General features: G+C 34.7%; 1 protein-coding gene across 3 annotated transcripts in view; it reads right to left on the bottom strand.

The window, feature by feature from the left end:
- The window catches only part of mv (lysosomal-trafficking regulator mauve), a 64939-nt gene that overhangs the window by 5823 nt on the left and 46183 nt on the right, over window positions 1-12933 (bottom strand). For all 3 annotated transcript variants that reach the window (XM_088230852.1, XM_088230853.1, XM_088230854.1), the window contains exons 32-45: window positions 11825-12032; window positions 10230-10406; window positions 9724-9792; window positions 8555-8769; window positions 6106-6302; window positions 5470-5810; window positions 4800-4971; window positions 4359-4589; window positions 3445-3706; window positions 2906-3059; window positions 2688-2828; window positions 2383-2597; window positions 1217-1372; window positions 473-659 (exon numbers count right to left, since the gene is read on the bottom strand). In XM_088230852.1, the coding sequence (XP_088086978.1) occupies window positions 473-659; window positions 1217-1372; window positions 2383-2597; window positions 2688-2828; window positions 2906-3059; window positions 3445-3706; window positions 4359-4589; window positions 4800-4971; window positions 5470-5810; window positions 6106-6302; window positions 8555-8769; window positions 9724-9792; window positions 10230-10406; window positions 11825-12032 (2725 nt within the window). The remainder of the gene's footprint in view (window positions 1-472; window positions 660-1216; window positions 1373-2382; window positions 2598-2687; window positions 2829-2905; window positions 3060-3444; window positions 3707-4358; window positions 4590-4799; window positions 4972-5469; window positions 5811-6105; window positions 6303-8554; window positions 8770-9723; window positions 9793-10229; window positions 10407-11824; window positions 12033-12933) is intronic.

Here is a 12933-nt window from a genome sequence, read left to right as displayed (position 1 = left end):
GTTTTACCATTCTTTTTGTCACCCATTTGTTCTACGTGACCGAACCATGTGGCAACCTTGTGACAACCTAATGATATAATAATTTGAATGCACAACTTGTTTATACGTAGCATTCATGGAAGAGGATAAAAAAATGTGTTTTTAGAAGGTAACCCACAAATGCTCATTTTGAAGTTACCTAGTTGTAGTGATTCCTCTGCGATATATTGTTAACTGTGAATATTTTTGTATGTATTGTTATTTTAAAAACTGTTTAAAAACTAATGGGATTAGATTCACTGTTATTCCAAACTGTAATTCAAAGCGGCCCCTAACAAAATCAAAATAGTATTGCCACGACAATGACCAACTTTACCATGAAGAGGCACTGAAAGAAGTTGCTTTATATTCATAGTAATAAACCCGTCGAGTACTTCGTACATTGCAAAGTTTTAAAAATTATAAATTTACTTTAATAAATTATAATGTTTACTTTTGGAGTACGTGATAAGAAGTGTAGTGTAAGTCGGTACTCCGAGAACTTCTCCTGTTAGGAGGGGGATGAGTTTCATGACGGACGGCTGATAGTTCCGTGTCCACACTACAGCAGGGGGGACTTCCTGGGGGGAGCCGCAGTAGCTACCCCAACGGAGCCCTCTCACGCTGCTCAGGACCTCCAACTAAAACGGATTTCATACAATTAACTATGGATTCATATTAATTATTTTCTACTTTGTTTTTTTGACTTCCCAGGAAAGTGTTTTGTGTAGTAAATGAGCGATATTATATGCAATGACAGCATGCACATCGAAATGCCAAATCCGCCATAGCTTTTTCTTAGAAAGTCTTACCAATTTTCCGTCAGTGCATATTACAAGCAAAATATCTGCACATGTGCCGGCACTGCATGGATTATGTATACTATTGTCTTCTCCCTTTAATGCATGATTTTCTGTTATGAAACGTTGTCTATCTCGATCAAGCCGATCGGCGATTTCACTACATTTGGTGCAAAACGAAACATGAGGTGACGATTAGCAACTAGAAACAATCTCACTAGATTTTTTGTTGCTAATATTGAATTAAATATATGTATCATGTAGCAAAGAATCAGTTTCTTTATAATTCTTAATTTTTATATAAATGATTTATTTATATTTTTACTTGGAAATGCACTGCTCTTAAGAGTCCAAATTAAGCAAATGAATAATTATAATTTTTGGAATAAACAACTCACAGATGGCTCAGGAATGTGTTGTAAATCGGTGATGGAGTGAGGATGTGGCTGTTTGAGCAACTGTCTCGGTGTCTGTCCGTATGTTCGTACCATGGTCTCCCAAGCTTTTCTCTCTAGGTCATCCTGTATTATGCCCATGTCAAAGCCATAATAAGTCTAAAAAGACAAATAAATAATCACAAACTACACCAGTAATGAATAAATAAATAGAATGTTAAATGTTCAGAAATGGGAAACTGGATAGTTGAATATAGACTAAAATTAAACCCATCAAAACTGGAACACTTATGGGTAAATGGCTTTAGCCAGACGACAGAATTTTGTTCAGGGTATAGCACTCCCCGATATAAGGAATACTGCTTTACCCACTATTAAACTACTGGAAGTATAAACTACTCAAAACACATGTAGACATTACAGGTAACCCTCCTACAACATGGAGATAGGAGATACATAGGTACATGGTAGATAGGTTCCTATAAAATGCCAAGTTATGTGAAACCGTGTTATATGAGACTCGGAGCCAGTACAAAAAGGGCAATTCGGTTCCAAAAATACTGAAAACAGTAACAGTTTTATCATATAAATAGTCCATTATCCATTAGGCATTTTTTTCCACCAAAAACCAGTTCCGTCCCTATTAAAAACATAGTTTGGCATGTATCTACACTCTTAAATATTTTTTTCTGGATAAGTCCGACAGCTTCATGGTCAGTTGACGCAGATTCACCTTATATTTTTTTATTTTTCAATGCTTGACAGTCTTGACAGAAATCTGGACTGACAGATGATTCTCCGTTTTCTTTAAGGTGTTTGTAAATTTTCAGAGCTTTCTGTTTAATTATGATGATGGTTCAAATCGCCGCTTTGTTTAAATTTTGCAATGCATGGTATAACACTTTTTTTCCTTTACAATGTGATCTAAAATTTGTATTTTTACATCAGAAGAAATAAAATTTCTCTTAAATTTTTTTTCAACCCTGTTGTGAGATGAGAAGCCATGTTGTGGGAGGGTTTATGCAAAAATTTTATAGTGTTGGAGCAAAATCGTGTTGTTAAAGAGCGGTTCATGAACGTTGAGCCACATCATTATACGACAAAAACGATACATGCGAGGTTAACCCTGCATCTATATTATTTACAAAATAATTCCAATACACACTTACAGCTGGATGAAAAACGTTGACTGCATCGACAGCTGCTTGTCCAGTCTGCTTGTATCCAAACACCAAATCTATCCAGAGAGGAAGGTTCTCTCTAGCGTAAGAACTCTCCAGAGCCTGACGGTTTATTAATATAAAAAGGCGGGCATTTTTGGCCCACGGTGGGAGCTCTACATCATTCACCACTACTCCACACTGCCTCACTCCCAACTCTAAATCTAAAGAGAGAATAAAACAAAATTAATACTGTAGAAAAGAAGTATGCCGACAGATCAGAGAAGTGAGAATGATCGGAAGTTAGTTCTTACTCTCAGAGTTGCACAGAAAATGAGGAAGGCAGAAGAATTCAGGAATAAGTTCCTTAACATCAGTAGTAGAGTCACAACTTGTGAGTCGCCATGTAGTTTGCAATGAGTGGAATGTTCTGTCGGGTATGTCAAAGTTATTATCTAAAAAGAAATCATAATATTTTAGTTATGTTCCGTTTATATGCTCGCATAAAATTGGATCAGTTATTTATACAAACCTTGGTAAGTAAGGAAGAGTTTGGTGAATGGTGGCAATCGCACAAGGAAATGTAAAACTGTACCAGAATTAGAGTAGTGAGACCCATAGTGATATGGCTCCTTATTAACTCCAGATATAAGACATGATCCTTCCTGCCTGGCTTGCTTCAAATACTAAAACAATTTTTAATGCCATATTTAATTCATTTCATTAACAATTATTTTTTCATTTTATTTATGTATTTTATTATTAAATAAGCTATGTTTGGAATAAGTTATTTTCTACTATTAAGGCAATAGTCTGGTAAAACGGACGCAAAATTAGGAAATCATAGGGTTTTGCCATTTTAAACCTAATGTTTTTTTTTGATCGCGCAATAATAAAAAAATAAAAAAACACAAATTAGATAAAAACAATATTTTTTAAAGGTAATGCTGCCAAAAAATATACTTAAAAGTTTTATGTAACTAAAATATAATTACTTTAAGACCGGAAGATTACGCCATTTCAAATTGAGACCAACCGTAAGACACAAACATTCAATATTTTCAAACTCACATTGTAATTATTGATATAATGCATTTCATTCTTCTTATCTTGAACTGCCATCGGTTTCCTCAAGTCCCTAAAAGATGTTGGCACACCGAGGTCCAGCTTCTCGGAAACATAGTCTGCGATGATGAATGGGAACACGGGGTACTGCATGAGGTCATTATAGGTCCGTCCCGCCCAGCCATTCAGCAGCATGAGATATTCCCAGTTTGTGATCACACCATTCCTCCACTGGTTGGCACTCTCAGACAGTGTGTCTGATTGATACCTTCAATTTAAAAATTACAAATCGACAATGAACAGTACATTTTTTTAAATATATATTAGTGGAGTAGCATAAATCACTTAACATACTCATGAGACAACTATTATCATCCACAATTATTTAACCACTCTCCAGAGTATAAAATACATACAGAGAAGAAAATACCAAGATAAAGATATTAAAAAAATGTAAAATCATATCCACTTCTTCAAGTATTGGTTAGGAGAAGTTGAGTTATGTAAGGTTATAGTTAAGTTACATTATATAAGGTTAGGTTAGGATGGGTTAGATGATAGCAGTTCATCAAATAGTATGATCCCAAATAGAAACTTCTTTCAGAGGACAGGGAATGTATAGAAAAAGCCAAAGGAAAAGGCCGTTGATAATCTACAAGACTAGCAGATCCTTTACTTACCATCAACGAACCAATCGGCAGAACTGACCGAGAAGAAGAGGAAGAGAACTTGAGACTTCACACACGGAGTAATTTCAGAAATACAAAACTTTTAAAATTCATAGTGCTGATAATACGATAAATAAAAATAAAAATTTAAAAAAAGTTTTTTGGCTTAGTTTAATTATCTATCAAGAAAAAGTACTGAACTTCTTCATTGGTGTACCAGTGCACCAGATAAAAATAAATATCGAATGATACCTGTTGGGCAGATGACTGTTGTTCAGTGCTTTGAGGAAGTCATCCATGTCTCCCGCAGAGAAGAAGGCCACAAGGTGCGCGTGTCCCGAGGACAGGAAGACCTCGATGGCTGTCTCGGCCAGCTGCCAGCGCCGTGTGTGGACGCTGGTTATGCTGTCGAGTGGCCAGAAAACTCCACTCACACTGTTGAACGCTTCCCCTCCGCCAGATTCGGGAAGGAAATGGATGCATCTACAATTATTTATGATATTATTATGATGATGTTAATTTATTGTAATATTTTTTTTAAATATGTATGTTTATAAACAAATGTTTTTTTTTTTAAAACCACTGAACTTCTTCATCGCATTCCAATACATCACATTTCGCATTTGAAATCATGTACATATTTAATAAAATAGAAAAAAGGATACTTGATAATTTAAAATTAAAAAGTCATACCTATCACTGAGTAACAATTCTCCGTGCTGTTCACTTTTGACTGTGACGTATATGGCCCGGGTCATGTAACTCACGCTCTCGTTGAGATGAAGCCTTTCCAGTAAACCACTTCGTGCCTGATCATCGGACCATTCAAACAAGAATGATAGAGGTTGCTTCTGTTTTGCACTCTCTAAATAAATAAAAACATTAAAAATTTTAAATATGTTTTTTCAACGACAACAAACCATCACACCGTTTTTCCGTAGTCACCTGTCTTTGCATACAGACCTCACTTCCTCTACATTCATACATCTTCTCATGCAGAAGCGCATTTTTCTCTTTTTCTGCATCCATCAACATCGCAGATCCTTTTAGCCATTCTTTCGCTGTCCATTCGCTCCACATGTCCAAACCAACGCAGCACCTATTTCTTGATTTTGTCGATAATGCTTATCCCAGCTTTACATAATGTACGGATCTCTACATTTGTGGAATCGGAATCAGTCTAAAAGGGTAGGATTATTTTTGCCTACATGAAGATACATTTTACAGTGTTCAATGAGATTAGCCAGTTTTTCATCCATTCATTGATTTGGTCTAAATCCTGGAGTAGCTGTACAGAGTATAGAAGGTTGGTGTCGTTTGCAAAGATACTGGATTGATATTTTATAACTGTTTATCTATATACCAATCTTGTCGCGAAATCCCTCCTTCACAAACTTGTCATCGATGTCAAGGCGGCATCGCCTCAAGCGCACGCGCGCTCTGCCGGGTCCCTCGGCCGGGTCCAGCTCCCATGAGCGCGGCCCATGGAGGTCGCCGAGAGCCGGCCACGCACCGCGCTCGTGCGTCGCTTGCCGCCGCAGCCCTACCCAGGCGTGCGCGCCCGCCGCCCGCGCGCCCTGGCGCCGCCGCAGGTGTCCCAGAAAGGCCTTGCGCTCACTATTCTGCGCGTCCACCACCAGCCGAGTGATGGACATGGCGGTCACTGTGAGCTTCAGGGCGAGGGAGTCTTTGGTGAACACGCTCCTGTGAATGTTTAACAATTTATTAGTATAAATTGAGAAGGGAATACAAGGATAAAATCCAGTACCAAGACTTGTACACAAACATTTGGACATACTAAAAAAATCCTTCTTTAGCTAATTATGATGGGGAAAGGCGTGGAGTTGGAGGCGACAGTTGAATTGGCTGAGGAATATCCGCAACTGGACGGAGCTGTTCCGAGCGGTTGGCGCGAGACAGGGATTCTAGTGCAGAGTGAACACCGACATCGGGGGGACCTGATAAGGCACAGAAAGAAGAAGCGCTGTAAAGGACTTACTTCTGAATGTTGGCGTACAGCAAGGTCAGGTTCCTATGGCGGCGTTCGGTGTCCAGTGCGGAGAGGTGACGCGCCTCCTCCCGCGCCGCATCCGCCAACAGCGGGGGTCCTCCCCCCTGGAGGCACCTCCACACGTCTCTGTACAACTGCTGAACATCCTCATCGCCATCCAGGGCACATGTTAAGTAAACTGCCAACTAGAAAGTAAATATATACATAGTTTATATAAAAATTGGCTGCTGGAATTGGGAACAGAGCATCGTGAAAAAATGCTTAGCCCTTAAAAGACTGCTAAAAAATCTCTCTGCAAGCAGTGCTGTAACGGCATGTTACATTAAGCTGTTTTTATCTATTTTCATGTAGATTTATGTGACACTATAGCCACACAAGAGTTATTTATTTTTATTTATTTAGGGACTCACTCAGTCCATTTAGTTAATTATTAGTAAAAAAGTATTATTACTACATAATTTATTATTTATGGGAAGTCTTTTGGTCTTGCATAAAAAATGTCTGCCTTAAAACAGGTTTCATCTGGCTAGGTAGGTATTCCAGAGAAATCTATTACACTAAAATAATACCATTATAATAAATGTGTTGAAATAGAAAAAAAAGTTATATAGATTATAAACTTTTCTCTGTTATTTATGTTTAATGCATTAACTTTGTGGTCAAACATTTGGACTAATTTTAGTATATATTAGTACATAACCACTTCCCGATTTATTATGTCTACCAGTTTCGAGACGAACCCGTCTCATCATCAGGACACTCTACACCAACATGCAAATACTAAAATACACTTTCACCTTTACCATCGCTGTACATAGGTGGTTCGTTCATTATCGTTCGGACGCGCTGGTGATTCCATCCCCCTATAACTCTGCATATAATTTATGTATTTTTTGTAAATACTATTTATACTATGGTGATTGTAAAGATGAAAGTGTATTTTAGCATTTGCATGTTGGAGTAGTGAAGAGTCCTGATGAAGAGACCGGTGCATCTCGAAACCGGTAGACTTAAAAATTCGGTAAGTGGTTATATACTAATATTTACTAACATTAGTGAAACTTTTTTCTTTTACCAAAAAAAATTGTTATTTTGTAGCTTAAATATCGAGCCATAATAGGCAGAGCAGCGTAAGCAACATTTTTAGCGAATTGCATTTTTTAAAAGAAAAGTGTTCTTTATTGCCCCCTGCACAAGTGTTAAAAACATCATAGATCTGTAAAATTCCCCTGTCACATTTAAAGATATTTATTTTTATTTATTAAAAGAAAACAACAACAAAAAAAAATACAATATTTACAAATAAACCAAAATTATAGGCCAATTATAGTTTTCTATGTATTACTCCGCATCATTAAAATATATATATATGTGTTGACATATTATTTTTAAGCTAAACAAAACAACGTAACCGACAACAATGTAGGCGATTACGCTAGATCGCACCACTGTCAGAATTACCGCCACTATCTTAAAAGCGGAAGGTATTTAAACAAGTTGGCTGTCATATCAGTATTAGCAGTAACCTACAATTATAAATCCCATTTACTGAATTATTAAAATATATATATATATATGGAACAAAAATATTAAAAAAAACCTTCTCCTGCACAATTCACTATTTGTCGCTTACGTTGTTCTGCCGATTGTGGCTCGATATGTTACTACTTTATACAATTGATATTGCCATATGCATGGAAACACATACTTTGAGGAAAAAATCTAAAAATTCTTTATATTATAACAAACTAGCTGACCCGACAGACGTTGTCCTGCCCGAACGTTGGTTTTCCTTGGAAAAATACTTTTTATTGATAAGTAGGTACCTGGGTACTTGTTTGTGATTAAATTCCCAAACTAAAAATGTTTAATATTCAAATATTAAATTAAATTAGGTACTTGTTTATGGTTGAATTACAAAACATAAAATAAATATTTTTTTCAAATATGTCATTCTTTTAGCAAATGTCAAACTCCAGTCATCTCACTAACAGACGGGTGTACTTATGTAAGAATACGATTTTTTAAAAGTATTGAATTTAATATTTTTTAGTATTACCAAAAACCCAGTAAAAAGAAATAAATGGATAGAAATTATAAGGAATTTAAAAAAAAAATCTGATTGAGATCCACAAAAAATAAATGCTGTTTGTAAACATTCAAAAACAAACTTTTTTTATACACAAAAAAACATCTTTCCATTTTTTTGTCAATCCATTCTCTTCGAATGCAACCCTGGTAGATCGATGAATAAAACATTTATGCTCTTTACTTCTTTTTTACACATAAGATTGAAGGTTTTAATATCTACGAACACGCACAGCGCAAAGATCTATATCTCCCTGAAAACCGCACGTAAATCGGTTAAGCCGTTTAGAAGGAGTTCAGTGACATCACACGTATAGAGGAATTATATATATGAAAATAAACGTCATACCTTCCTCTGATTAACTGGATCGCTGGGTGTCAGAACCTTGTGAACGATAGGCAGACTATCGAGCACGGCCTTGATGGCCATTATCTTCAAATATTTCTGTTTGGTTGCCGGTGAGATGATCCAACTAAACATGTCGCAGAACACATGGTGCCAGTCACTACTGGTGATGGAGTTCCACCACTTTGATCTCAGCCCGCGGTTAGTCCCAGATATTACTTAAAAAACATGAATAGTATAAAGTGTGATTTTACAAAATACACATTTGGATTTGTAATTACCTCTATTCTTATTGTGAAAAATAGGGGTCTATATATATATATATATATATATAGTTGGATAATTTATATAGCGCCATTTTTGTGAAAATCACCTCAAGGGCGCTGTACAATTAATAAATATCCCAGTACGTCTTGCAGCTACAGAGCGCATGGACGGTTGGGATTCTAGTTCCTCGTTTTCAATTAAGATCAATAAAAAATTATAACAGATAGGAGCTAGATTACAGGACGTCTTGCAGCTACAGAGCGCATAGACAGTTAGAAATTTAGCCCACATTTACACATTTTAAAAATTGACAAATAAATTTAGTGTATTAATGATACTAAAAAAAAATAAAAATTATATGAATAATAAAAAGGAGTAAGATTACAACACGTCTTGCAGCTACTAAGCGCATAGACGATTGGAATTCTAGACCCCATTTATAAAATTTAGGTATTTTTAAGTTGGTATATGAAAGCTAGATAACCAATCATCGTGCAGCTACAAAGCGCATGGACGAGTGGAATTCTAGCAAAGTTAGTATGATATCAATAAATTTATAAAAAATAGAGCATAGTAGTAAGTTTGTCAAGTGTTCATGCCAAGAACTAAGCAATAAAAAACTAAATAAATAAAGCACTGTATCAACTCCATGGTTAACAAAGGGAGATAGATGTCCAAAGAGAATCTTCAGAAGGGTCCAGCTCCTGAAGTCACTACAACCTGTGTTATTTTGTTCTTCTATATAATAAGAATATTCTATTTATTTTTAAATGGATAATTCGAATTTTTGTTGCTGATTTATTTCATGATTCTATATAAGTTGGTATCTCTGAGATTCAATCGCGAAATTCAATCGTACATACATATAAAAAAATATTATTGGCTAAAAAGGTCTTTAAACTTACTGCTTATGAGTATTAAAAATACTCGTTCTATTGTGTCACTTTCAACCTTGGTCATCTCCGCATCAGAGTCTACAAGAAAAACATAAAATAAATCTCAATAGTAAAATAAGCATTGTGGAGTTTCAAATCCAATTAATGATGTGAGGGTATTAGAAGCGAACTTAGAAACCTCCATTGAAGGAGTTACTCAGATATTTGCGAAAAACTTTGAAAAAAGAATTGTGAGATTTCTAATTATGCTTCACTAACTCAATGGAGCATGCTAAGTTTGCGGTGTCAAGTAGTATAATTGAAATCTGTTTTTGCAAGATTTAGAGACAGTTTTGAATTACGCTATTACTAGGGTAGGTAGGTTTTTATGTATAATTTATTTTGGCATCAATAACTAATTTTCCGTTTTTGGTGGAGATTTCCAAGTTTGCTTCTAATATGTGTAATTCAAAATATTTGTTTGAAAATAAACAGCAAAAAAAAAATTCAATATACTCGTATACAGTTAGTCTTACCACGATTCATAAGAAACTGTGCAGCTCTATTGAGTAAAGCAGCATGTCGGTTAAGAAGTTCCGATCTGGACAGTTTTTTACCAAAGTCCCTGTTTTGAGAAGAGTTATGCGGTGGACTAGTTTCCAAGTGTATAGCCAGAGAGTCACTATCACTGCCTCCGGATGTCACAGATAGAGCTGTGAACATATACATGTATGATGTTAATGTACAGGGTATTCATTAAACCCTGTCACATCCGAAACCACGATGATCAGTATGAGCAAGAAGACATATTGGCACATTAAAATAAATTTTTAGAACGAATAAAATTTAAAAAATAAAATATCAAAAAAGGCAAATGGTTGCTTACTTCTGCAGGGGAGTAACAAGGTGGGTGGGGAGCGGGGAGTCTGATAGGCCGACAAGCACTTGGCCGTGCTCCCCTCACTTCTCCCCTACAGAAGTAAGCAACCATTTGTTTTTTTAAATATTCTATTTAAAAAAAACTTCTTTGTTCTAAATATTTTTTTCAATATGCTAATATGTCTTCTTGCCCATACTAATCATCGTGGTTTCGGGTGTGACCAGGTTTAAATAACACCCTGTATACTAAAATACATTCATTAATCTAGCATTATAGCTACGATGTTCATTGATAAAACCTACTTTTATAACCTTTTATTGGTAAACCTTTTTTGAAAAAAAATCTTTTTGAACATCCTTTATCTTTAACTTGAGAGAATGGTTCCCCTGAAGCTTCGAATCTTTATTTCGAGTGGCCGCGGACAAAATAAAAATTTCCATGATGACCGTGGAGTGGTACCATGAGAATAACACCTTTTAAGTTTTCAAAGATTAACTTAGCACCTTAACATAAAAAACACATAAATGAATTTTAAAAATTGTAACTCAATAAAACAGTTTCCAAGTTAAGTGCGTGAGATTTAGAATCTCACCCACATCAAAAAAGGTTTCCGCTCATTTACTTGTATCGTATTATCAGCGCTATGATTTTTTTAAATTTTGTATTTTTACAACTCCCGTATTATCGGTTGATTAAGAATTAGTGACGTTGTTCAAAGTAGTTCGGTTTTATTAAAATATTTTTTATTATTTTTTTCATACATTTTCAAGAAATTGAGCAGTACAATTTAATGCTCTAATTTTTACCGCACGTAAGATAACATTTTTTATAACCAATTTCCCGTAAGGACTGAAGTTCCTCGTTGAAATAATAAGGATATTCAAACAAACGTAGAATAGCAAATGTAACACAGTGTGTAAAGTGATCACTTAAACCAGCCAATGACAGGTCATAAGCCCTGTAAATACCATTATAACTTCCATATTTCCTTATAGAAAATGCTTTCTATGTAATATGTTATGTCAATTTAGTGTTTCAAGTAAATAGGCCCTGTTCTGATTTTTTTAAATCACTCATGGCAATAAAAGTTTCATTGAAATATCTAAATTCTGTACTTTCCTCAATACACATTTTGTGTGCGATAAAAAAACGCAAAGAAATTTTATTGTACTGTCATATCGTGAAAATTCAAAACAGCTGTGATACAAAAAAATTAGCTCGTATTAATATTGTTTTAAATTTTGTATTTACCTGAAGGAAAATAATTAGGATTCTTGGTATTAGAGTTAGAAGACAGAGCATTAAGTCTTTCCTCGAGGAAATTAAATTCCGAATCAAATAATGTGCATTGTGTATCTCTCATGACACTAGCCACGTGGCATTGGTCAGAATATATGTGTGCTTCAGAACGTTCCATTAACTCCAAATAACAAAGCAAGTAATGTATGTCCATTCTCATCTAAAAACAATATAAATTAGTCATCTTCAAATACATTTAATTTTTAAATTAAAAACAATATATACATATGTGCTAAAAATACTGAAGCAGTTTGTAGTTCATTTTCCGAAATTACAACAATTAGAGTTAACCTAATTGTAAAAATATATTTTTTTTTTCAATCAATGCCACAATGTGTTTTTTTTTTATTGAATTAAATAAAAAAAACAAGTTTAAATAATTTTATGCAGGTACCTACTTTAAAACACAGCAAGAAAACAAAAATTTGAATTTGCATAAAATGCATACAATGATTTTTCCCTAAATATTCATATTATAACTTCAAATAATATTTCTATTACACTTATTTGTTTATAAATTTGTATAAACCACTTAATTTATTTAATTACACTTCGACCGGTTTCGAGGTTACTACCTCATCGTCAGGAATTTAACTAACTTATAATTACACGCGTTGCTATTTATATAATAAAATATTGTATGAAAAAAAATTAAGTGGTTTATACAAATTTATAAACAAATAAGTGTAAAATGTCATACCACAAAGTGAAAAATGTTTTTGATAACAATAAAATATTTCTATTACCAAATTTTTAAACTTTCTGCATTGTAATTTATTGATCTAAAGACTTTATTCTTCATGCGTCAACCGCATATCACAATTTAGTAAAATGACAAAATTAGACACTTAAACAAAATGGTCAATTACACTGAACCTACTTTGAATTTAATTGAGACAACAATTTACACATTTTTTTATTTACCTGAATTTTATTCACTATTTTGGGCAAACGCGGCGGTGCGCGGCTCGGCGTCTTTTGACAGATCGAATGAGTTTTGAAAAATTTTCAACGTAAAACCGGGGTTATGAAAAACGTTAATTGGGGGGATATTTTAATGA

This window comes from Micrasema longulum, unplaced genomic scaffold, assembly GCF_059751315.1.
Source record: "Micrasema longulum isolate JH-2025_06_02 unplaced genomic scaffold, ASM5975131v1 h1tg000824l, whole genome shotgun sequence".
Taxonomy (NCBI): domain Eukaryota; kingdom Metazoa; phylum Arthropoda; class Insecta; order Trichoptera; family Brachycentridae; genus Micrasema; species Micrasema longulum.
The sequence above is the reverse complement of the archived record's forward strand: the minus strand, read 5'-3'. Positions and strand labels throughout refer to the sequence as shown.